General features: G+C 43.2%; 1 protein-coding gene across 1 annotated transcript in view; it reads left to right on the forward strand.

The window, feature by feature from the left end:
• Positions 1 to 26,278, forward strand: part of RNF17 (ring finger protein 17) — a 1,084,608-nt gene that overhangs the window by 822,779 nt on the left and 235,551 nt on the right. Inside the window, exon 29 of the mRNA XM_029603155.1 lies at positions 12,367 to 12,478. Within this exon, the coding sequence (XP_029459015.1) occupies positions 12,367 to 12,478 (112 nt within the window). The remainder of the gene's footprint in view (positions 1 to 12,366; positions 12,479 to 26,278) is intronic.

Genomic DNA, 26,278 nt, shown 5'->3' on the forward strand with positions numbered 1-26,278 from the left:
TGCAGGGTGCCTGCGAGGGCATTTCTGGTGGGTCGATTGGAGGTACGGAAGTGTGGCATGTCTTTAAGCCAGGCGGGATTGTTTTTGTGGAGGGCGTTGTGCAGGATAGTGAGGGTTTTATATTTGATACGGTATGGTATGGGAAGCCAGTGCAGGTCCTTTAGTATGGGGGTTATGTGTTCAGTTTTACGGGTATTAGTGGTAATTCTTGCCATCGCATTTTGAAGGATTTGTAGGGGTTTGATAGTAGATGCAGGGAGGCCTAACAGAAGGGAGTTGCAGTAATCTAGTTTGGAAAGGATGGTGGACTGCAGGACTAAACGGAAATCATGTGCATGGAGGAGTGGTTTCAGTTTTTTAAGTATGTGAAGTTTGTAGAAACCTCCTTTTATTAGGGACTTGATGTGTGGCTTGAAATTGAGATGTTGATCAAGTAGGATTCCTAGGTCTCTTACATTGGATGTGGGTGAGTGGGTTATAGTGGGGGTGGGAGCAGTGGGGCGTGAGGTATGTTCTGGTTGGTTGGAAATGACGAGGATTTCAGTTTTATCTGCATTGAGTGCCAGGTGGAGATTGGACAATAGGGAGTTGATGGTGGAGAGGCAGGATTCCCAGTATTGAAGGGATGCCTTGAGTGTAGTTTGAATGGGGATGATGATTTGGACATCATCAGCATATAGGAAGAAAGTCAGCCCTAGGTCGGAGAGAAGTTGGCAGAGGGGGAGAAGATAGATATTGAAGAGTGTGGAAGAGAGGGAGGATCCTTGTGGGACGCCTTGTGTGAGTGGGATATGTGAAGAGGTACTTTTATCGATTTGTACAACGTATTCTCTGTGGTTAAGATAGGAGGAGAACCAAAATAGAGCAGTGCCAGTGACGCCTATTTCTGCCAACCTGGAAAGTAGGATTTGGTGGTTGACAGTGTCAAAGGCGGCAGAGATGTCTAGGATGGCCAGGAGGTATGATTTCCCTTGGTCCATGCCTATGAGGAGAGTGTCAGAGATAGCTAAAAGGAGATTTTCAGTATTACGACCTTTACGGAAGCCAAATTGTGAGGGGTGTAGGATATTGTGGTCCTCAAGGAAGTCAGTGAGTTGGATGTTGACTACCTTCTCGAGGATTTTGGAGATGAGGGGGAGGTTGGAAATAGGTCTGTAGTTTGCTGGGGTCGTGGGATCAAGGGTAGGTTTTTTTAGGAGGGGTTTAACTACAGCTAGTTTAAGGGGGTCTGGGACTCTGCCGGAGGTTAACGAGCAGTTAATTATGTTTGCTATGGGTTTGGCAATGGTAGAGGGTATAGAGAGGAGGAATTTGGAGGGGATTGAGTCTGCTATGTGAGAGGCCGGTCTCATCTTTTTTAGGATAGATTCTATCTCTAGGGTGGAGGTGTGTTCAAGGGACTCGAGGAGGTGCCTGGTATTGCTGGTGGGGGGGAGGTGTGGGGGAGGGTTTGGAGGGGAGGCGCTGAAGGATGCTGTTGATTTTGGTCTGGAAGTACCTTGCGATTTCTTCACATTTTGTGTCTGTATTTCCTTCGTGGGTGATGGGGGTGGGGGATTTAGTGAGATCGGGTTGAATTGGTAGCGATTAATTTTGGAGGAATAGAAGTCACGTTTGGCTTGGAGGGTGGCTTGGCGGTAGTTGTGCAGGGTCTGTTTGTATATAGCTTTATGAGTAGGAGAGGGTTGTCTGCGCCAGATGCGTTCCTTGGATCTGAGGTCCTGCTTTGCCTTCTTTAACTGGTTGGTATACCAGGGTTGTTTTTCTCTTGGTGAAAGGGGGATTTCTTTGTGTACAGTTGGGCAGAGTTAGTCAGCTATAGTGGTTGTGATGTTATTCCATGATTGTAAGGCTGTATCTGGATTGGAGAGGTCAAGGTTCTTGGTTGCGTTTTACAGTGCAAGGGCAAGTTCCTCTGAGGGGCATGTTTTACGAAAGGATATGGTTTTGTTCTGTGAATGTGATGTGTTGGTAGTGATGTTGGTAGAGAGGGAGGCATTGACAATGAAGTGGTCTGACCAGGGGATGGGGGTGGTGGAGGGGGTGTTGGATGCTGAGATGTGGGAGTTAATGAAGAGGAGGTCAAGGGTATGACCAGCTCTATGTGTGGGTGTAGTGATGAGCTGTCTATAACCTAGGGCTTTAAGGGTGATCAATAGGGTTTCACATGCCAAGGTGATCGGGCTGGCGTCTACGTGGAGATTGAAGTCGCCAAGTATGATGGCTGGGCGGTCGGGCTTAAGGTTGTCGACGATAAATTCTATGAGGGGGGATGGGTCATGGTCAAGTATGCTGGGGGGGGGGGGCATAGATGAGACATACCTGTAGGGTGGTAGATTTGAAGAGTCCTATCTCTAGTTTGTGGGGGGGTTGGGATGGTTGGAGTTTTAGGTTAAGGTATTTTTTAGCTGCTAGGAGTAAACCACCGCCTCTTTTTTTGGGTCTTGGGATGGAGAAGATATCATAGGTTTGTTGTGGGAGTTGGTTTAGGAAAACCTGGTCTGTGTCTTTTATTAACCAGGTTTCCGTGATGGCACAAAGGTCCAGGCTATTGTCAGAGAGGATGTCGTAGAGGATAGGCGCTTTTTTAAGGATCGATTGGGAGTTGAATAATGAAATGGCTAGCGTTGCTAGGCCTAGGAGTTGTGTGAGGGGTGAGAATCAGGATGGGGATTAAGGATTTCTGGTGGTTGAGAGGGCGGGTTTGGGAAAGGGTGGTTTTGCGTAGGGTGGGGTGGTGAATAATGGGAATTGTGGCGTGACACATGTCGGATTGTAGGTAAGAGGGGGCAGGTAGAGAAGAAACAGTGCGGTGGGCTGCTGTGAATCCACACAGGGGGATAAGGGTAGGAGTTAGAGGCAGGGTGGAGGAGTTATGCAGTTACAAGTGACATGGTGTTTAACTGGAGTATGTGCTTGCAATAGACCCTTTCTTGTACAAATAGGAAACTGCAAGAGTGAAGCATTAAGGGGGGATTATACAGTTGAAGGATTAAATAGGTGGAGTATGCACTCAATATACAATGTACAATATACAGTGTACAAGTTGAAATAAAGAAATAGCATTGGTTATAAAACTTACATATCTGGAACAAGCGTGTACAGTTTTTGGATCATACAGCAGTATTTTAGTAGGTGATGCGTTGGTTGCAGAGCGGGTAGGTTAAAAGGGGGGAGGGCAGGTCTAGTAGGTGGGTGGTATCTAGTGCAGGGGTGTGGGGGGCAGGGAGAGGGTAGGGGGGAGCGACAGGGAGGATAGAGTCACAAAAATGTCACACAAAGGGGCACACTAAGGGGCAGGCCCCTTAGTCGCGCTCCTTCGGCGCGAGACGCCAGGGGCTTGCTTGCTTCTTTTAAGCCTCTTTCTGTGCCGGATGTGAGGCACCAAGAGTGGGCGGTCCTTCCGCGGCGATTCGGGTCGGGTGCAGGCAGAGAGGTAGGAGGGCCGCCTGAGGAATCGCTGGGCCTCGGGCTCCGGCTCGGACCCCGATGGGTCTCCCCTGCCGGGTGCAGCGAGCTCGGGGGGCGAGGGTGGCGTTGGGTCGGGGGGCGGCCGCAGGCAACGCACGGGCGGCAGGCCGGCGCGGTCGGCGATCAAATGCCCCTGACGATAAATCGGGGGGCATTTGTATTGTATCGTGCACTCTAACGATTTTGGACGATTTTAAAATTATCTGACGATAATTTTAATCGTTCAAAAACGATTCACATCCCTAATGCTTACCTCCCTGCTAATAGGGCTGGTCATACAGTCACTGAGGTGGAAGGAATATTTCAAAGTTGGCAGACATCTGCTGTTCTATATTGAGAACATTGGGCCTTATGGCTTTCACAGTTTATGTAACTCCTGTGGCAAATCTCCATATGAGATAAGTATCTATTTCACGGAGGAGTTCAGATGCCCTGTCTGGGTAGTTCTTCCATTCCAGTTTGACTTGGGGATTTCCCTTCTAAATCCTTCCTAACTAAACTGTCTTAAGTACAGATGCTTCTAACCTGGGTTGGAGCACACACCTATTTGCACACAGTGTTTCTGGCCTCTCTGGAAAAGAAGGTTGCACATCAAACTTCTGGAGCAGCAAGTAGTTCTGTAAATTCTAAGGGCTTTCAGGATTCAAGTGGCCAACAAAATTGTCCTAATCCAGAACAGACAGCCAGATGGTGATATTCTTCCTGAACAAGCAAAGAATACTTTTTATTTTCCTGTGCCAGGAAACTGTCAGTTTGGATATGGGCTATACTATAAGAGCCATGTACCTGATAATATAAGAGAACATTCTAGCAGATTTGTTGACACTTGCCCCAAAAGAGATGTCCCTGGATCAGCATTGAATCTGCTTAACAGCCTAGAACAAGAAGATTTACGTTTTCTGTTCCAGGAGATGATCAGAGAACAAATGGCAAACGCGTTCTCTCTTCATGAGTTGACAGAACTTCAAGTACCTGACCAAAAAGGTTGCATTATTTTATGGTGATCACTTTACTTCAATCCATAGTCTATGAGCTTCAGATGCATGTTATTATCTAGCTTATACCAAAGTTCACGATGTGGCGCTCAAAACACATCTCAAGTTCCTACCTTAGATGGTTTTGGAATTTCATCTGAATCAATTATTCTTCAAGCTCCATAAACCACATCTCCATATAGGTGAAAATATTTAATTCCCTTCATTCATAAGAATTCAGTTGCCTTCTTGAAGTAGACTAAAACTAGGGGGTACACCATGAAGCTAGTATGTAGCACATTTAAGACTAATCGGAGAAAATTATTTTTCACTCAGTGCACAATTAAGCTCTGGAATTTGTTTCCAGAGGATGTGGTTAGTGAAGTTAGCGTAGCTGGGTTTAAAAAAGGTTGGATAAGTTCTTGGAGGAGAAGTCCATTTACTGCTATTAATCAAGTTGACTTTGGGAATAGCCTCTGCTGTTACTGGCATCAGTAGCATGGGATCTTCTTGGTGTTTGGGTAATTGCCAGGTTCTTGTGGCCTGGTTTTGGCCTCTGTTGGAAACAGGATGCTGGGCTTGATGGACCCTTGGTCTGACTCAGCATGGCAATTTCTTATGTTTTTAGTGATCCAAAATGACCCAGTTTTGTTCTTTATAATTCTAACACAGCCTTGGTAATGCAGTGTCAAAACACACAAATTTCTCATTGAATAACAGATTGCATTATCTGCTTTAACTCAGCCAGGCCTGACCTTAAGGGGCATGTCAAGGTCCACAATACTATAACCATGGCAGCATTATAGCACATAGTAATTGCAGTAGATGGATGGTAGATAAAGATCAAATGGCCTATCCATTCTGCCCGACTCAGATTCATTCACTTTGGATATATGTATATACAAACTCGCATGTGCATTCTACACCAACTCTCCTTTTTCTTATATCTTTCTCTCCAGTTCCTCCCTTCCCTCCCCCTGCATGGTGTTTTGTGAAAGTCAGAGAGGAACCAGCACACACAGGGTTAACTGATAATGCTAGGTATTATCTTACTGCAACTTACTCGATACTGCAGCTATTTCCTTGGTGGAATAATCCCTTCTGCTTCCATTAGCTAGTCCTCCCAGACTAATACTGGCATATCCACAGTGACAATTGTGATAGTCTCTTTAAAAATTGATGAGAAGCCATCCCAAAATATGACTATTACAAGCTCTTTCCTGACTTTGATTCCTATTCAGTTCCATTGGAATGGAATCAGAAAAAGAAAGGCAATAAGGTGGCATAGGCCTGAATCCCATGATTTTCCATAGAACAAGAAATAGGAAGTAATGGGAGCTACAGTGAGCAATGGATTTATCCTCCACTACTCAGGAGCAATCTGTTTGGGTTGGAATTGGTGTTGGAATAGAGTCCATGAATGTCTTATATTCTCCAAATATATATTTTTGGGTCATTTTGAATAACTATTTCAGCAAAACACATAAAGGTCCATATTCAGAAGCATTTAACCAGATAACTCAGATGTTATCTAGCTAAATGAATATTTGGGCACTTATCAAGCTAAATTCTTGCCAGATAAATTAGCTGAATAAATTGGGGGCATATCTGGGAGATGTTGTTAGACAGATAAGTTATCTGGCTAACTCCAATTATTTAGTATTAGCCAGATAACTTATCCTGCTAACTCAGGTCAGACCGTAGACATGACCTAAACCTAGCTGGATAAACTTACTCAGCTTAACTTTAAGACAGCTGGATATATATATTCAGCAGTGTAGGTGTGCCACTGAATCTATATGGGTAGAAATCCCATGTATGTTGGGTAAGAGTATAGTGATAGGAGTATTCTACCGTCCACCTGGACAAAATGGTCAGGCAGATGATTGAAATGCTAAGAGAAATTAGAGAAGCTAACCAATTTGGCGGTGCAATAATAATGGGAGAATTTAATTACCCCAATATTGACTGGGTAAATGTAACATCAGGATTTGCTAGAGACATAAAGTTCCTGGATGTAATAAATTGCTGCTTCATGGAGCAATTGGTTCAGGAAACAACAAGAGAGGAGCTATTTTAGATTTAATTCTTAGTGAAACGCAAGATTTGGTGAGAGAGGTAACTGTGGTGGGGCCACTTAGCAATAGTGATCATAACATAATCAGATTTAAACTAATAACTGGAAGGGGGACAATAAGTACATCTTCAGCTCTAGCACTACATTTTCAAAAGGGAAAGTTTATTAAAAGGTGGAAAATAGAAAAAAACCAAAAGGTGCAGCTGCAAAAGTGTTGAACAGGTATGACATTGTTCAAAAATACAATCCTAGATGCGCAGTCCAGGTGTATTCCACGCATTAAGAAAGGTGGAAGGAAAGCAAAAAGATTACAGGCATGGTTAAAAGGTGAGGTGAAAGAGGCTATTTTAGCCAAAAAAAATTCCTTCAAAATTGGAAGAAGGATCCATCTGAAGAAAATAGGATAGAGCATAAGCATGGTCAAGTTACGTATAAAACATTGATAAGACAGGCGAAGAGAGAATTTGAACTGAAGTTGGCCGTAGAGGCAAAACTCATAATAAAAACTTTTAAAAAATATATCCGAAGCAAAGAAACCTGTGAGGGAGTCGGTTGGACCATTAGATGACGGAGGGTTTAAAGGGGTTCTTAAGAAAGATAAGGCTATTGCAGAAAGACCAAATTAATTCTTTTCTTTCATGTTTACTAATGAGGATGCTGGAGAGATACCAGTTCCGGAAATGGTTTTCAAGGGTGATGAGTCAGATGAACTGAACCAAATCACTGTGAACCTGGAAGATGTAGTAGGCCAGATTGACAAACTAAAGAGTAGCAAATCTCCCTAGGTATGCATTCTAGGGTGCTGAAAGAACTAAAAAATGAAATTTCTGATCTATTAGTTAAAATTTGTAACCTATCATTAAAATCATCCATTGTACCTGAAGACTGGAGAGTTGCCAATGTAACCCCAATTTTTAAAAAAGGCTCCAGGGGCGATCCGGGAAACTATAGACCAGTGAGCCTGACTTCAGTGCCGGGAAAAATAGTGGAAACTATTCTAAAGATCAAATCGTAGAGCACATAGAAAGACATGGTTTAATGGAACACAGTCAAATAGGATTTACCCAAGGGAAGTCTTGCCTAACAAATTTGCTTCATTTTTTTGAAGGGGTTAATAAACATGTAGATAAGGTGAACCAATAGATGTAGTGTATTTGGATTTTCAGAAGGTGTCTGACAAAGTCCCTCATGAGAGGCTTCTAAGAAAACTAAAAAGTCATGGGATAGGAGGCGATGTCCTTTCGTGGATTACAAACTGGTTAAAAGACAGGAAACAGAAAGTAGGATTAAATGGTCAATTTTCAGTGGAAAAAGGTAAACAGTGGAGTGCCTAACGGATCTGTACTTGGACCAGTACTTTTTAATATATTTATAAATAATCTGGAAAGGAATAAGATTGAGGTGATCAAATTTACGGATGATACAAAATTATTCAGAGTAGTTAAATCACAAGCGGATTGTGATACATTACAGGAGGACTTTGGAAGATTGGGCATCCAAATGGCAGATGAAATTTAATGTGGACAAGTGCAAGGTGTTGCATATAGGGAAAAATAACCTTGCTATAGTTCCACAATGTTAGGTTCCATATTAGAAGCTACCACCCAGGAAAAAGTTCTAGGCATCATAGTGGATAATATCTCGAAATCATCGGCTCAGTGTGCTGCCAGCAGTCAAAAAAGCAACAATGGGGGTCATTTTTCAAAATGCGATAAGGCGTTTTTCGCATGCGTTAATGGCTTATCGCATGCGAAAAGCCCCATTAACGCATGCGATAGGCCCTTACCGCATGCAAAAACGTGTTTACCGCATGCGATCACACCATATCGTATGGTGCGATGCAAATTCCAAAAATAGGAGGAGTTAGGGGCGGAGAGTGGGCTGGTTTAGCCTGTCTGCGAAGAGCTATCGCACAGCCATAACGCCAATTTTAACAACACCTCTTTGGATTGCGTTAGGCTGTGCGATAGCTGCCGTGACCATGCGGTAAGGTTTCATCGCCATTTGCGATGTCTCCCGTAAGTCTGATTTCAGCTGAATTGACAGGTTCAGAGAGAGAGAGACTGGCCATAATGTCATGGCCCATAGGTAGGTATTTGTATCCCTATGGTAGGCCCACCTAGTAACTCGAGGTGGGGATTAGTTAAGAGTGTAGGGGGTTAGGGGCCACTTTGACATTCTACGTGACACCTACGAACAGAACAGTGGTCTCTTGTGAAGATTTGATGGCCTTCGGAGTGAGAAAACTCACTCCAAGATGAGATTTGGGCAATGTTCTCTCAACCTAGCTTGATGGATCAATGTCTTACATTTAACTTGCCAACGCTTATGCTTTATCCTATTTTCTTCTGTTGGATCCTTCTTCCAGTTTTTGAATGAAGTCCAATCTGTTCGAAAAATATGATTTAACCAATAAACTAAGCACTAGGTAATGGAGCAGCTTTTCACAGTCTCCTTTTGCACAGTGTACTAAACTTCTTGTGATAAAATATAAATCTTATATTTATTTAACATTTTTATAGACCGACATTCGTTGGGAACATCATATCTGTTTACATGGAACATTAAAGTAGCGTAACAAGGCTTTACAAGAAACTGAGATTAAACCATATAATAAATTGGAACAGTAAAATAAGATGCTTATGTAAAAAGGTAACAACGTAATCGTAACATTAAATAATAAAATTAGGTTATCATTAGGTTATGGAGTATTGATGTAACAGTATTGTTAGATAATAATATAAGGTAGCATTGCCTATGTTTTAAGGTAATGAGGTTACAAAAGCTTGATAATGTAGAGAGTTTTAAAGATGTTATAGTTAAATTTGACCAAGCGTAACGGTTGAATGGTTAGTCAGTGAAATTGACATCGTAATACATTGAGTTTTAAAATATACATTGCCATACAATAGTAGTGGAATTGCACTTCTAAGAGAAGCATTTAGCTTTGAGAGTTCAATGTACTGTGGAGAGGTGAATTCAGGGGGGAAGGAGGAGAAAGTTGAACATTAGTTGAGCTGTGGGGTGGTGGGGTCCCAGGGGAAGGCGAAGTAAGAAGATGAATAAGAAAGGAGGTTGGAAGAGGCAAGGGGGGCTTAGTGGGGCAAGAGTGGTGATTCGGTGAATGAGTTACAGGTGTAGGCCTGCTTGAATAACCACATCTTGATTTTGTTTAAATTTTTTGGGGCAGAGTTCTTGTCTCAAGTCAGTTGGCATGGTGTTCCAGAGTGTTGGCCCAGCAATAGATAGTGCACGTTGTTTCGTGGCATTGAGGTGTGTGGTTTTAGGAAATGCCGTGCATAGTGTTGCTAGATAATGTGTTCTGGTGGGTCTTGAGGGTGCAAAACACTAGGGAATCGTTGAACGATTGCATATTTTGATTATGTAGGGATTTGTGTATGATGGTCAGGGCCTTATATTGTATTCGGTATGCTACTGGTAGCCAGTGTAAAACCTGGAGAATTGGGGAAATGTGTTCACTTTTGTGGGTGCTGGTGAGGATCCGGCAGCAGCATTTTGTAGCATCTGGAGGGGGGGTTATGTCGTGTTTTTAGGGAGGCCTAGTAGTATGGTGTTGCAGTGGTCAATTTTTGAAAAAATGGTGGACTGAAGTACTGTCTGGAAGTCTAGGTGTAGAAGGGGGTTTTAGTTTTTTTAGTGTGTGGAGTTTGAAGTAGCATTCTTTGATTTTAGTATTAATAAATTTTTTAAGGTTAATTTGGTTGTCCAGTGTAACTCCTCAGTCTCTTACATGTTGCGTAAAGGACCAAGCAGAATGAGGTATGTGGGGATGTTATTAGTGATGTGTTGTGGTGATATTAACATGAGTTCAGTTTTGGTTGTGTTGAGGGCAAGGTTAAGGTTAGTGAGGAGGTTGTTGATTGCAGTGAGGGCCGTTTCCCATGTATTGATGGCTTTGGGTTTGGTATCTGTAATGGGTATGAGAATTTGTATGTCATCCGCATATATGAAGTGCGGAAGACCAAGCTTGGAGAGGAGATGGCAGAGCAGAAGTAGGTAAATGTTAAATAGCGTTGATAACGAGGACCCTTGTGGAACACCTCGTGATAAATCAATGGCCTTATATTCACTATTGCCTATATTAACTTTGTATTGTCTGTTGTGTAGATAGGATTTGAACCAAGAAGCGGGATTCCGGTAATGCCAGTTTTTTGAGTCTTTCAATTAATGTGCTGTGGCTGATAGTATCGAAGGCTGAGGATATATCCAGTAATGCCAGGATGTATGAGTGGCCTTTGTCTAGACCTTTGAGGACATAATCTGTTAGGGAGATGAGGAGGGTCTCAGTGCTGTGATATTTACAGAATCCATATTGGGATGGGGAATAGTATGTGATTCTTTTCTAGGTAGTCAGTAAGTTGTAGGTTGACTATTTTTTGAGGATTTTTGCTGTGAGTGGTAGGTTGGAGATGGGGCGATAGTTGGAAAGTTCAGCAGGGTTCAGTTTAGGTTTCTTTAGTATTGGTTTAACTATGGCTTGTTTTCAGTGAATGTGGAACAGTGCCGAGGGTAATAGAACGGTTGATAATGTCTGCTATGGGTTTGGATATAGTGTTTGTGATTGATAGTAGGTATTTGGTGGAAATCATGTCTGGAGGATGGTCTCATTTTCTTAAGAATGGATTCATTTCAGAGGAGGCAGTGGTCTCAAAGGTATTTAATTCGACATTAGGGATGTTTGGGAGTGTTTTAATGGGCGATGGTGTAGTAGGAAAGCGTGTCGTGAGTTTGATAATTTTATTGTGGAAGAATAGTGCTAGGTCTTCACGTTAGATTTGGCGTCCTCATCTGGTATGGAGGTAGGTAAAGTTTAGTTAGGGCAGATACATATTCGAAGAGGGCACGGGCATTAAATTGTAGGTTATGAATTCTTTGAGCATAGAAATCTCGTTTGGTTTTGTTTATAGTCTCACGGTAAGAGTGGAGGGAGGATTTGTATTTTGCGAGTTGTGTGGCAGTTGCTTCTTTAACGCCATTTCTTTTCTTGTTTCTTAGGTTGTGTTTCAACGTCTTTAGTTCTTGTGTGTACCAAGGTTTTTTTGTGTTATAAGATGGATTTATTTCCTTGGTTTGTAATGGACAGATTTTGTCAGAAGTGATCCTAGTGAGGGTATTCCATGACGTAATGGCAGAGTCAGCGTCAGTTAAGTCTAGGTTGTCAAGATCGTTGGACAGAGCTGAGATTAAGTCATCTCTATTACATGGTTTTCTGAAGTGAATGGTATTTTTTGAGCGTGGGGAGGTGGAAGTGTTTTTTATGGAGCAGGTAGTTCTGATGATAAAGTGGTCAGACAGGGAACATGGTGTATATGAGGGAGTGTCAGTGATGATTTGGTAATTTATAAAGATAAGATCTAGTGTGTGGGTTTTGTTATGATCTGTTTGAGGCTTATTGCGCTGAGCGAGGACAGGAGCACTTCGCAAGTGGATGAGAGTGGTAATGAGTCTGTGTGTATATTGAAGTCTCCTTGGATGATGGCAGGGGAGGTCTATAGTTATATTTCTAGTAATGAATTCAGTAAGGGGGGATGGGTCTCTTTCTAGAATACCTGGTGGGGAGTATATTAGGCAAATGAAGTTTGGGGGATTTGAATAGCCTGATTTCTATTTTTTGGGGGGGTTGATAGATTGGGGTAATAGTTTTAAGGTCTTTTTTTATGGCAAGTAGGAGACCTCCTCCTCTTTTTTTTTATTGAGATGTCATTTGTGTTTTTAGAGAGCTGGTTTAATAGCACTGTATCAGTTTCCTTGATTTTAAGAAGTAAAATCTGTTTGCCTTTTTAAGTCTAACTGCTGCCTATATTATATTTTGGATTTTCTTAGGAGCTTCCACAGCATCCCTTGTCTGTTAGAATCTACTGTGATAACCTCTCTGTTTCTGATTTTATGGAGCAACACAAACACTGCATACTGAAGATCCTCATAAATACACACAGTAAGTAATTTTAGTTTCTACTGCAATTTTGCTGTTATAAACTAATGAGTTATAAGTAGCATTTTTCTTGCTGTAAAAATTGGGAGTCTTGTGCCTTTGTGTAGTACAGAGGCATAATGCTATTAATGCCTTGCTTCTAGGCAATTTTCACTTTTGGGATATATCATGTTACAAACCAGGCAATGAGTCATTGCCAGATTTCTAGCTGACTTTATGGTATGGTGATCTCTGAGTCATGGTTAAGAACATAAGCGGTATCATGCTGGGTCAGACCAAAGTCCATCAAGACCAGCATCTTGTCTCAATAGTGGGCAGTCTGGGTCACAATTACCCAGCAAATCCTTAATTGTTGATCTGTTGTTTGTGTCTCACTCTCAGGGATAAGTGCTGGCTTTGCCAAGTTTGCTTGACTAATAACTGTTTATGGACGTTTCCTTTAAGAACTTGTCTAACTCTCTTTTGCCTTGACCACATTCTTTGGCAACAGATTTTATAGCTTTATTGTGCGCTGAGTGACAAAACACTTTAGGAGGAGTTTTAAATGTGCTGGTTGCTAGTTTAATGGAGTGTCCCCTTGTCCTAGTGTTCGAAAGGGTTAATAATCCACCCCACTCATAATTTTATAAATCTCAATCATATCCCCTCTGTCCTTTCTTCTCCAAGCTAAAGCCTGTGTCAGTAAAGGAGCTTTTCCATCTCCATTATCATTTTTGTACCCTTCTCTGTACTTTTTCTATTTCTGCTGGGGGGTTTTGAGATGGATTGACTAGAACTACACACACAGTACTCAAGGTGAAGTCTTATTATGGATCAGTTGAAAGGCATCATGATATTCTCAGTTTTGTTCTCCATTCCTTTTCAAATAATTCCTGTTATTTTATTTGTTTGTAACCCTAAACAGCTAACAAGAAGCATACATAATTAAAAATTAAAAGCAATGTACGGTCCTAAAAAAATGATTAAAAACAGTTAATGTAACATAGCATTAAAACTCATGTAAAACATTGGATTCAAACAAAACTGAACAGCAAAAAAAAAAATACAATTTTGGATTCATTCTTAAAAAGTGAATGAAACGGAAAGATTTCAATTGCTTTCTGAAGAGTTTGGAGCATTGAATCATATGTAAATTGTCTGGAACTATTGCTTTTGCTGTAGTAGAGAATTAGAAGTGCTTCTAGCTCTCTACTACAGCAAAAGAAAAGGCACGCTTGTGAAATTCCATTAGTCATACTTGACGGATAGATGGAGCCTCTAGAAAAAAATTTAGCGAGGATCTTAGGGTTTTTATAGGGCTGTAAGGTTTTAATATTGTAGAGATCCAAGGAATGGAAAAATTGTTACAAAAATCATGAACTAGACTAGTAATTTTATAGTTGATTCTTGATTATATAGGGAGCCAATATGATCCCGAATGGCGAGTCCAGATATGAGACAAGCTGCTGCAATCTGCAAGAGGTAGATTGGCTTAATAACAGATAAGGGAAGACCTAGATATAATCCATTGAAATAGTCTAGGGATAGGCATGATCAACTGAACCTCAGTGCAAAAATCACATGAAAGAAACAAAAGTTTGAGAGGATGTAACAGCCAAAGCTTATAAAAAACCAGATTTCACAACAGCCTTAATTTGAGGGACAAAAGATGGATAATCACACCAAAGTTTCAAGCCCTGGAACTTGCTTTCATTGTATCTCTATGAATTGAAATTGACAACTGTCAATCCAGTGGGAGCACTGAGAGGAGAGGATCACCTTGCTGGTGGCTGAAAGGAATGAGTAAGTTTTTCTTGGGAAATTTTTTTTTTAAATATTGGGGAGAGGTAAACTATTTGGGGTTATTATTTAGTGTGTTTGTGCTTTTAATAGTCAATAAGGCAGCTAATAAGCTGAAGATAATGTGTTTGATAAAAAAAAGAAAAAAGATAGCCAGAAGCTAGAAATAAGCTAGGAGCAGTATATACCTAAGTAAGTTGAAAAGTTCAGTTACTCACCTTGGGAAAAGTGTTAGGGTAGTATGATTTGGTTTGATTAGGTACCATTTGTTAATCAAAATAGCAGTGAGTCACTCAGAACAAGTAACTTTAGTGTAAATCTCCAAAGGGATTCTTTTGTACTAATTTACCTTAGAAGCACAAGATACATTGCAAGGGAAGAGCTCAGTAACCCACAATCCAGTGGGAGCACTGAGAGGAAAGGATCACCTTTCTGGTGGCTGAAAGGAATCAGTAAGTTTTGCTTGGGAAATTTTTTTAAAAGTATTTGGAAGAAGTAAACTATTGGGGTATATTATTTAGTGTGTTTGTGCTTTTAGTAGTCAGTAAGGCAGCTAATAAACAGAAGTTGTATGTGATCCTGTAGCAAGGACCTGCTCTCCAGATGGTGCATTGTCCTCTCGCACCGAGGATGTCTCCCTGGGCTACTGCCCAGGAGGCAATGGTTAGGTGGACCATCATAGTTGGTGATTTGATTATTAGGCCATTGGTTTCCAACAAATAATAAAAACTCCCACCCACAAAGCGGGCCACATACTCGACCTCATTTTCACAAATGAAAAAATTGCAAAACACAACGCCAACAGCAACTGCCATTCCGTGGTCAGACCACAAACTAATTTATTTAAGATTTTTATATACCGGCATTAGTGTGCAAACATCATACCGGTTTACATTACAACTGAAAGATTGAAAAGTACAATAAACAGGGGAGGGGGTGGGGAGTATAAATAAATTACAGAGATACATTAGTACAGAAAGTGCAAAAAAAACAGTAGCAGTAAACGTTAAAACAATAAAGCTAAATGCAAAGGTGAACTTGTATACAAGGGCATAAGAGAGAAATTTAAAGCACGGGTCCTATAAGGATTACGGGATGGTTTCTAATCTTAATGAAGAAAACTTTATTAGATGTGTATGAGAGCGTAAATTAAGGGGGGGGGGAGGACTACGAATGCGGATTATTCTGGGAAGGCTTGTCGGAAGAGCCAGGTCTTTAGTTTCTTTTGGAATTTAGAATAGCATGGTTCGAGTCTGAGTACGGGAGGGAGGGAGTTCCATTGTTTGGGGCCGGCTATGGAAATTGTACGATTCCTTGTGGCGGAGAGGTGGGCTCTTTTAAGGGGGCGGTACTGTTAGAGTTCCTTTGTTTACAGACCTGGTGGGTCGCTCCGAGCATGTGAGGCAGAAGGGCTCATCAAGCCAGTTGGAGTTGTAGAAGTAAATCAATTTGTGAATTATGGATAGGGTTTTAAAGAGAATGCGGGATGCTACGGGGAGCCAGTGGAGGTCTTTGAGAATGGGAGTAATGTGATCGGATTTCCATGTGTTTGTGATGACCCTGGCAACAGCATTTTGGAACATTTGTAAGGGTTTGATGGTGGATGAGGGTAGTCCAAGGAAGAGGGCATTACAGTAGTCTAGCTTTGAGGATAGGGTAGCTTGGATAACAGTCCGGAAGTCATGATAGTGGAGGAGGGGTCTAAGTTTCTTTAGGACATTGAGCTTGTAAAAGCCCTCTTTGAGGATGGAACTGATATATTTTTTAGATTCAGTTGTTGGTCTAGTACTACCCCAAGGTCTCTTACACAGGGCTGAGAAGATATGGTGTTGAAGGCTGGGTCATTGGAGATCCTGGGTTTGGGGGGTTGGTGTTGGGACAGAAGGAGCAGTTCTGTTTTGGATGTGTTTAGTGCAAGGTGGATGTTTGTGAGGAAGTCATTTATGGATGCGAGACATATGTTCTAGTAGGCCAGGGCGTCAGTTAGGGAGTTATGAATGGGGATGAGGATTTGAACGTCATCAGCGTAGACGAAGAATTTGAGGCCAAGGTCTGTTAGGAGCTGACAGAGGGGGGTGAGGTAAAGGTTGAATAAGGTAGAGGAGAGGGAGGAACCTTGCGGGGGGACGCCTTGGGACAGAGAGTAGAGTGTGGATTCGGCATTTCCTATTTTGACTGCAAACTTCCTATTGGATAGGTAAGATTTAAACCATAGCAGAGCTAGGCCAGAGATGCCTATTTCAGCCAGCCGGGTGAGGAGGTGGTTGTGATTGATGGTGTGTGTGTGATTGATGGCAACTCCACAAATAAAGCAATAACTTGTCAAAGTCCCCCGACACGGTCCCGTGTTTCGCTGTGGCTGCATCTGGAGGGACCAAAAGTTTCAATAAAATCTGCAAGAAAGCATATATACAAATAGTGGAATGAAAAGGGAGATTGGCTACTATATTTAAGACAATAATACAAGTGCATACCTTTCGTACCAGTTAAGGAGCGCGAACGCCCTCATTAGTGTCAAACATTTAAAGAAGAATGGCGCGAAACGGGAATCTATTGCGAGATTCAGGAACCAAACACGACAGAGCACACACTCAACCAAACAGGTGCCATTCAATCTCTTTGTTCAGACCTTTCGGGCTAACAGTATCAAGAGTGTATATCCATCTCTGTTCTCTTCTGCCCAGCACTTCGGCAAAGTCACCCCCCCGGGGTGGGCGGGCGACTACCTCTAGTACGGAGAAGAGGAGATCAGAGATGGAGTGGCCGATATGAGACCAGTGGGCTACCAAGGGTTCATCCATTCTTAAATGCCGAATATTAGAACAGTGCTCGATCATCCTGGTTTTCACCATCCTAGTGGTCTTACCAACATACAGGAGGGGGCAGGGGCATTGCACTATATACACCACACCTTTAGTAGTACAATCAGAGTTAGAACGCAGTCGAAAAATACGTCCAGTACTAGGGTGTTTAAATAAGGAAGCTGTATCTATGTGACTGCACCTAGTGCAGTGCCCACAGGGTCTATGAAGCCCCTCCAAACCTAACTCTTTCGCATTGCTAGGAAATACAGTATGGACCAACTGGTCGCGAAAATTCCTGCCCCTCCGAAAGGTAAAACTTAGAGAGCCGTGAAAAAGATTCGATAAAGATAGCGCGTGCCAGTGTCTCTGGATATGTCGGCAATTGATTTGCTCAAAATCAAGAAGGGAAGAATGCAATTATGATATCCCTCGTCCGACCCCGAGGGGGGAAAGAAAAAGCCAGTCCCAGTTTGTGTATAAGGCGCGTTTAAACGCTTTCTTGATCACTCGTGCCGGATAGCCTCTTTCCAAAAACCGGGTAGTCATCAACTGAGCTTGATTCAAAAAATCAGAACGAGATGAACACAACCGCCGTAGTCTTAGAAACTGGCCGGTTGGGATGTTATCTCGTAATGCCTTTGGGTGACAGCTGTTATATGACAGCAGCGTATTACGATCCGTATCTTTTCGAAAAAGCGTAGTTGCAAACCGATCCCCCTCCACCGAAATTAAAATGTCCAGAAATGCAATTTGGGATGGATGAATACAAAAATTAAACTGCAAATGACTGTTCAATGCGTTCAACCAATCTATGAACATATAAAATTGTAGATCAGTGCCCACCCATATAATGAATACATCGTCAATGAAGCATAACCATAGGTGTATAAATGAATATCACTCAGAGGAGTAAACCAAAGATGATTCAAAACGGTCCATGTATAAAAAAGCCAGACTGGGGGCCATAGTGGCCCCCATAGCTGTGCCTTTTATTTGTTGATAATAGGTCTCATCAAATCGAAAAAATTTTTTGTGAGAGCTAATTCCGACAATTGTACCAGAAAAGATGGAGAAACACGATGGGGAGCCGGATGCGAGTTGAAAACGTCCTCTATAACACGCAGAGCATCTGCCTGGGGGATGTTCGAGTACAAGGAAATCACATCCAGGGTAACAAAGAAGAACTTTCCCGACGGCACCACTAAATTAGCCAAAAGAGAAATTAGATGAGAAGAGTCTCTTACATACGACCGAATCTGTGGTACGAAGGGTTTCAGAAAAACATCAACACATTTTGACAGTGGCTCTAATAAAGAGCCAATGCAGGAAACAATTGGGGCGGCCAGGCGGTCGAATAAGTGTTTTGTGAATTTTAGGAAGGGTGTAAAACACCGGCGTGATTGGAGAGGGGGTCACCAGAAACTTGGCCTCTCTACTCGTAATCATGTTACAGTCAACCGCCTCTTGAACTAATGATTTAATGTCCTTCAACAGAGATTCTGTGGGATCCTCTGGCAGCGGTATATAAAATGAAACATCGCCCAACTGTCGCAGTGCCTCCGCCTCATATTCTGCCCTGTCTAAAACCACAATCCCACCGCCCTTGTCGGCAGGTTTTATGACAATAGAATCATCATTAGCCAGATGTCTAACAGCTACTTCCTCTTGTTTAGTTAAATTATAGCGCACATACTGTCTCCTAGATGTTAGAATTTGAGCATCCGCACACACCAGGCATTCAAAGGCACCTAATAACGGGTCAACAGGGCCAGGGGGAATCCACCGGGACCTGTTGAAAACCTACAGAGGCATCTCGCGAAGGAGGAGAATCTGCAAAAAACAGTTTGTTTAAGCAGACGAAAAAAACAGTGTAAATGAACATGTAAATCAAATGCATCACATTTTATCGTAGGTACAAATGACAAGCCCTTGTGTAATGCCCCCAATTCAACATCTGTTAAAGAACGCGAGGACAAGTTAAATACAGTCTCAGAAGCTACTGCCAAGGGTCTAATGGTGGGCGGGTTGCATGAGTGGATCTTTGAGTAGTTTGAGCTACTGTTGTGGCCGCCCGGGACCGCATTCTGTGGGTGTCCCGGGGTGCCTGGCCTGAGTCCAAAAAAGAGGCAGCAATGGAGGAATATCGTGAAGAGGCAGGTGCTGGTATTGAAGATGGTAATTCTTGTGCAGGGGCGGAAGCACCGCGGTTGCGGCGACCATGCCCGCAGCTCCGTTGTAATTCTTCGCCCGACGAGTCTTCTGAGGAGGACGACTCCTGTGCAAAAGTTACCTTCTTCTGGGGTCTTTTGGACATCCATTTGTAGACGTATCCAGTTTTGTAATCAGTTTCGTCCCGTTGAAATTTACTGTATTTAACAGATTTTAAATCGTTGCGAAACTTGGTCAGGTTCTCCTGAAATTCCTCAAGTTGTCGATCAAAGGATTCCAGTGGCGAGGCCTGTTTAATAAGATCCAGTTTGTGTGAAAGTTCCTCCTGTAAAGTCTCCTGTAATTCCTGCCCCCTCCTGTATGTTGGTAAGACCACCAGGATGGTGAAAACCAGGATGATCGAGCACTGTTCTAATATTCGGCATTTAAGAATGAATGAACCCTTGGTAGCCCACTGGTCTCATATCGGCCACTCCATCTCTGATCTCCTCTTCTCCGTACTAGAGGCAGTCGCCCGCCCACCCCGGGGGGGTGACTTTGCCGAAGTGCTGGGCAGAAGAGTTGTATTTCCAGCCTGAGTTCATTGTAAACCGGCATGATGTGCTTCACGAATGTCGGTAAATAAAAGTTAATAAATAAATAAATAAATAAGAGAACAGAGATTGGATATACACTCTTGATACTGTTAGCCCGAAAGGTCTGAACAAAGAGATTGAATGGCACCTGTTTGGTTGAGTGTGTGCTCTGTTGTGATTGGTTCCTGAATCTCACGATGGATTCCCGTTTTGCGCCATTCTTCTTTAAATGTTTGACACTAATGAGGGCGTTCGCGCTCCTTAACTGGTACGAAAAGTATGCACTTCTATTATTGTCGTAAATATAGTAGCCAATCTCCCTTTTCGTTCCACTATTTGTATATATGCTTTCTTGCAGATTTTTTTTTTTTATTTAATATTTATTCAATTTCAACATTTAATAATACAAGATCATTCTTGGTTAGGAAAAGCATTTAGGAAGCAAACATAGTTATAAATTTAACTAACAATACAAAACAATTACATCCACAATGCTGATTCAGTCCTCAATTATAAGGAGACAATTTGAACAAGATTTCAAAGAAAAGTTAAACTTACATCAATAATGTACCTTGCAACGTACTCTATTTATTTATAGGGCTCACTGAACATATTGATCCTACGGAAACTCTAACACAGAGTTCCCCACTTGTGTTTTATCACTCAGAAAGATTGATAATTGAGGAGGAATATAAAACACAAAGGACTTACCCTTGTATCTTATACAGCATTTACAAGGATATTTAAGGCGGTAGGTAGCCCCTATTTGGAGAACCTTTGCCCTATATGAAAGAAATTGTTTCCTCCTCTTTTGTGGTGTTTTTGAAAAGTCTGGGTAGACTCTTATGGCTAAAGTCAGAAATGGTTCCAACCTATGTTTAAAAAATAAACGAAACACCCAGTCACGATCAGTCTCAAAAACAAAAGTGGTTAATAATGTAGCACTCTGTACCATATCACTATCAGATGTCTCCAGAATTTTGGAAACATCCAAACTAGTTTCCAACTTATCCATAACCTGTACACCCTCCTGCTCTTCCTGTTGTACTCCTTTTTTGTACATTGGAATGTAGTAAATCTTAGCTAATGGTGGTATTGTGTTTTCTGGTACTTTAAGAACTTCTAATAGATATTTCTTAAATATTTCTTTAGGTGACATATGTGGGAGCATTGGAAAGTTAACAAAACGAAGATTTTTCTTTCTATTAACATTGTCCAAATTCTCCAATTTCATTTGCAATATTTGATTTTCTTTTATCATTGCCTCTTGTACCAGTTTTGTACTGTCTAGATCTCCTTTAATTTTCTCTAGTTCTTTAATTTCTTTATCCTTTCTTAGCTCCATATTTATTATATTTACTTGTAAATTATTAACTTTTTCTATAACAGGATTTACTTGAGCTACCACAGAATTCTGAAAACTCACTATAGCTTCCATTATTACATCCAATGTAACTACTTCAGGTTACTTATTTGTGGGACACATATCTTAGGCAAATAAACAGAGCTATCCATCTTTATTGAATCCTGGTGGAGATCTCCTTGTACCAAGTTCAGTGAGGTGGTCTGTCCTAACCGGACTTCCACCGGACTTTCCATCACAGACAAATCCAGGGGCTTTGGGCCTACTAATGGAGACCCTAACTCTACAACTTCCGCAGGTGGGCCCTCCCTCCAAGGCCCGTGGGCTTTGGATGTAGCCGGGTTAACAGGTGGTTCCCTTTGGATCGGGGATAAAGATGTTGATAGGTCCGATGGAGAGACCTCAGAAGTAAATTCAAGAGGACCCTCTATCTGCGCCACTTCCGATCTTAATGTACGTTGCACATGAGTCCATAGGTCCTTTTATATAAGTACCGGGGGTAGTGGTAGGCTCAACTCTCTCCTTGGCTCTTCTTTTCCTTACAGAATGAGGCATAGTTTTATCAAATATGCAACTCAGAACCTAATAGGCTCCCACGTTCAGTACATCTATTCTTGGCTCCTTATTGGGGGAGAGGGTGTGATGAAAGGGTTACTTACAGTTAAGAAGATAAAGCTGTACCATTTCAAATTCCTCTCAAATCCGACACAAAGCCGCGCGCCCCTTAGGAAGCGTGGCTTAGGACAAGCGCCGGCGACGACAAGCACCGCTGCTGGGCCGATTTTATGGGCCTGGTCATCCCACCTCGATGACGTCACGAGTGGGCGGGGTTAGCAGCGTCGTCGGGGCCGGGTAGCCTCACCTCGATGCTAACCCCGCCCACTCGTGACATTATCGAGGCGGGACGACCAGGCCCATAAAATCGGCCCAGCAGCAGACTTTTCCCTGGAGAAGGAGGAGAGAGGGTCCTTTTTTCAATTTAAAATACCCTCCCGATGCAGCCACAGCGAAACACGGGACCGTGTCGGTGGACTTTGACAAGTTATTGCTTTATTTGTGGAGTTGCCAGCTGTACATTTCGAAATAAACAATATACTATTTGAAAAATTGGTGGAACCTAAGATTTGTACCTGCACTATCAATTTTGAAGATTTCAATTACCCCAATATTGACTAGGTAAATGTAACATTTCCTGTCGTGTAGCCAGATGGACTCAGAACAAGTGGGCATAGTGTGCTCGTGCTAGCAGTTGGAGACGGATCTGACGTCAGCACGGGTACATATACCCCCCCGGAAGTGAAGCTCTTCAGTACTTTCCGTCTCCAAAGCAGTTTGGAGAGCCTGCACGCTCGCTGAGCGTGTTTCCAATCTACTTTCTTTTTTTTTCTACTTTCTACTTACCAAATTTCTACAGGAACATCGAGCCCCGCACTCCTGCGGTGATACCATTCGGTCCCTCCCCCAGTTGAGTTTCCCGATGTGATTTCCGTGGTCCCTCGGAGGTTTAGGCCTCGGTCCGGTGGCCGAATCGTGGCAGGGACCAAGCCCCCGAGCAGGAAGGCTTGGGTCGGGCTAAGAGGTGCCTCGGTCCCGGCGTGGACTTGGGAGGTAGCGGATGCATTCCTCAAGCGCGGCGGTGAAGGTATTTCCCCTCTCCCCCCCCCCCCCCCCGCAGCCGGAGACCGCCCGGGTTTCAGCCGGGAAGCGCTGAGGATCAGGTAAGGCGCACAACTTTTACTTTGGTCTCCGAAGTTCAAGGATCGGCGGCGTTGCCTGTATGCGGCACGCCGCGGAGGTCGCCATTTTGTTGGCCCTGTTCAGGTATTGAGAGCCCATGATAGGCGCCTGTATCGTATTGAGCGCTTCTTATTGAGCGTATATTGCATATGGTTGAGCATATATTGTATTGACGAAGACTACTGGCAGGGGAGCCTCTTCCCCTGCCTCCGCTCCAGGACCTGCTACGTCAAGGTCCCATCCTTCACGAGGATCTGGCTCAATTCTCTCTTACGGTCTGGCCATTGAGAGGGCTAGACTGAAGAAAAGAGGTTACTCGGAGCCAGTGATAGATACACTCCTCCGAGCTCGCAAGTTTTCCACATCCCTCACCTACGTAAGGATCTGGAGAGTGTTTGAAGCCTGGTGCGACACTCATGGCACCAATCCACATGCGACTACTATCCCTATTGTTTTGGATTTCCTGCAGGATGGACTTCAGAAAGGTCTCTCCCTCAGCTCCATCAAGGTTCAGGTGGCTGCGCTGTCTTGCTATGGTCCCAGGAGGGATGGCAAGACCATTGCCACGCATCCAGATGTTTCTCTCTTCCTGAAAGGAGTCAAGCAGATTCGTCCGCCACTGAAGTGGCCAGTGCCTTTGTGGAACCTCAATATTGTTTTGGATTTCCTCGCGGGATCCACCTTCAGACCCCTTCGGGGCCTGTCTCTCCGTTCTCTCACTTCGAAGATGGTGTTCTTGCTGGCTGTATGTTCAGCACGCCGCATCTCAGAGCTACAAGCACTGTCCTGCCGTGATCCCTTTCTCAGGATCACTCCTGAGGCTATCCATCCTCGCACGGTTCCATCCTTCTTGCCTAAGGTAGTCTCACAATTTCACCTTAACCAGACCATATCTTTGCCAACCACGGCAGGTCTGAAGACGGGCGTTTGCTACGCCATCTCGACATCGGCAGATTGCTGCCCAGATATCTGGAAATGACAGAAACAGTACGAAAGACTGACCATCTGTTCGTCCTTCACAGCGGGAAGAAACAAGGTGAAGCGGCCTCTCGGCCCACCATTGCCCGCTGGATTAAAGAAGTTATCAGAGCGGCCTACGTAGAGGCCGGGAAGTCACCGCCTCTTCAAGTCAAGGCCCATTCTACCAGAGCCCAAGCAGCATCCTGGGCGGAATCTAGGATGCTGTCGCCTGCAGAAATATGTAAAGCGGCGACATGGTCCTCCCTCCATACCTTCTCCAGGTTTTACCGTCTGGATGTCCAGGCCAGGGAGAATACAGCATTTGCGAGGGCGGTCTTACACGGTCCTCAGGCAGCCTCCCGCCCAGTCCGGGAGTAAAGCTTTTGTACATCCCACTTGTTCTGAGTCCATCTGGCTACACGACAGGAAATGGTGAGATTACTTACCTGATAATCTCGTTTTCCTTAATGTAGACAAATGGACTCAGCATCCCGCCCAGCTGCCTGTAGTCATTGGTTTCACCGATTCAAGGTAAGCCTTATCACTTCTTACATGAGTGCGTCCACACTGCCAGGTGTCGACGCCTCCCGGTTGGGAATGCTGGCGGTCTCCAGCTACTATCAATCGGTCAGGGGAATCCTGTTTTCACTATTTTTCTTGATCGTCAGTACACATATATCCATAACAGCTTTTGCAAGGAAGATTACTGAAGAGCTTCACTTCCTGTGGGGGTATATGTACCCGTGCTGACGTCAGATCCGTCTCCAACTGCTAGCAACGAGCACACTATATACCCACTTGTTCTGAGTCCATCTGTCTACACTAAGGAAAACGAGATTATCAGGTAAGTAATCTCACCATTGGGACATGCAAGGGGTCACGTGATGAGCCGGAGCTGGCACGTCTCACAGAGCTCCAGGTGCCACGCTCCCTTATTCAGCTTTTTCTGTCATGCTAGACCGGTTTTATCTGGAATATCTGACCTCCAAAGTCATCTATGTCTATTGCCACATACATGAACAAATCTCCTTCTGGCATGCTGCCAAAAATGGGCAAAAAGAAAAGAGAAAAATGCCCCGACCCTCTGAGGCCAAGATGGCGGCGCTTCCTGAGTCAGGAAACAAGGGCAGTATACAAAAATGCTGTGGTAGAGGAATCATTTTCGCAAAGCTGGACTATTGTAACACCATCTTGCTTGGTCTCCCTTCATCACACACCAAACCACTGCAAATGGTCCAAAATGCCTCCGCCCGTATACTCACTAACACCAGGAGAAGAGAACACATAACCCCTATCCTGATGGGCCTCCACTGGCTGCCCATCCACTTCAGAATAATCTACAAGGCCATTCTCACCATTTTCAAAAACATCCATCAATTAGCCCCAATTGATCTCCATATCCCACTACGATTACACAACTCTACAAGACCGACAAGAGAAGCTTACAAAGGAACACTTCAAGTACCTCCAGCTAAAACTACCAGACACATCACGCTTAGAGATCGGGCCTTCTCCACAGCCGGTCCAACTATATGGAACTCCATTCCCCCAAATCTTAGAATGGAACCCAGCATCTCAATCTTCAAGAAAAGACTCAAGACGTGGCTGTTCACACAGGCCTTTCCTAACTCCAACATTATATAACTTCCATCAATCAACACACTTTGCTAGTATTAGCATTAATAGCCTCCTCTTACAATGTTGTTATATTCATATAATTATCTGATCTACATTTCCCTTCTTACTCCAAGTTATTGATTTCCTTGTTACATGTAACTGCTTTTCTGCACTATTGTTCAAATTGTAAAGTTTATTATAATCGCACCCCTGTTTCTTGTGAACCAGCATGATGGGACTATCGTCTTGAATGTTGGTATATAAAAAAACTTAAATAAATAAACTGTGATCTTAGCTGCTTTGGACTAGAAACTGCCGATCATGGCCACACAAATAACGGAGGTAAGATCTGCTCTGACTGAATTAAATCCGCGATTTGAGCAGATAGAGGAATGGGTGGCAATGCTAGAGGATGACTGCCTTGCAACTACCACACAGATCGCAGCGCTGGAAAAAACAGAGGCCTAGGCTGCCAAACTGGACGACCTGGAAAACAGGGCTCAGAGATCAAACCTATGCTTCACAGGCATACCGAAAACAGTTACAGACAGAAACCTGGATTCTCTTTTGGAATCTTGGATACCGGAGGCACTAAATCTTCCTGAACTACATTCCTCCCTTTGGATTGAGAGAGCTCACAGCTTAGATCGTGACCCCAGACCCCAAGGTGTGATAATTGCAAAGTTGTTAAACTTTGCTCAAAAGCAACTTATATTGCAGGCCTATCGCAAAACCTCAGATCTTTTATGAATCCCATAAAGTGCAGATTCTCCAAGACTATTCGGCCCAGGTATCTGCC

This window comes from Rhinatrema bivittatum, chromosome 5 (genome assembly GCF_901001135.1).
Source record: "Rhinatrema bivittatum chromosome 5, aRhiBiv1.1, whole genome shotgun sequence".
Classification (NCBI taxonomy): Eukaryota; Metazoa; Chordata; class Amphibia; order Gymnophiona; family Rhinatrematidae; genus Rhinatrema; species Rhinatrema bivittatum.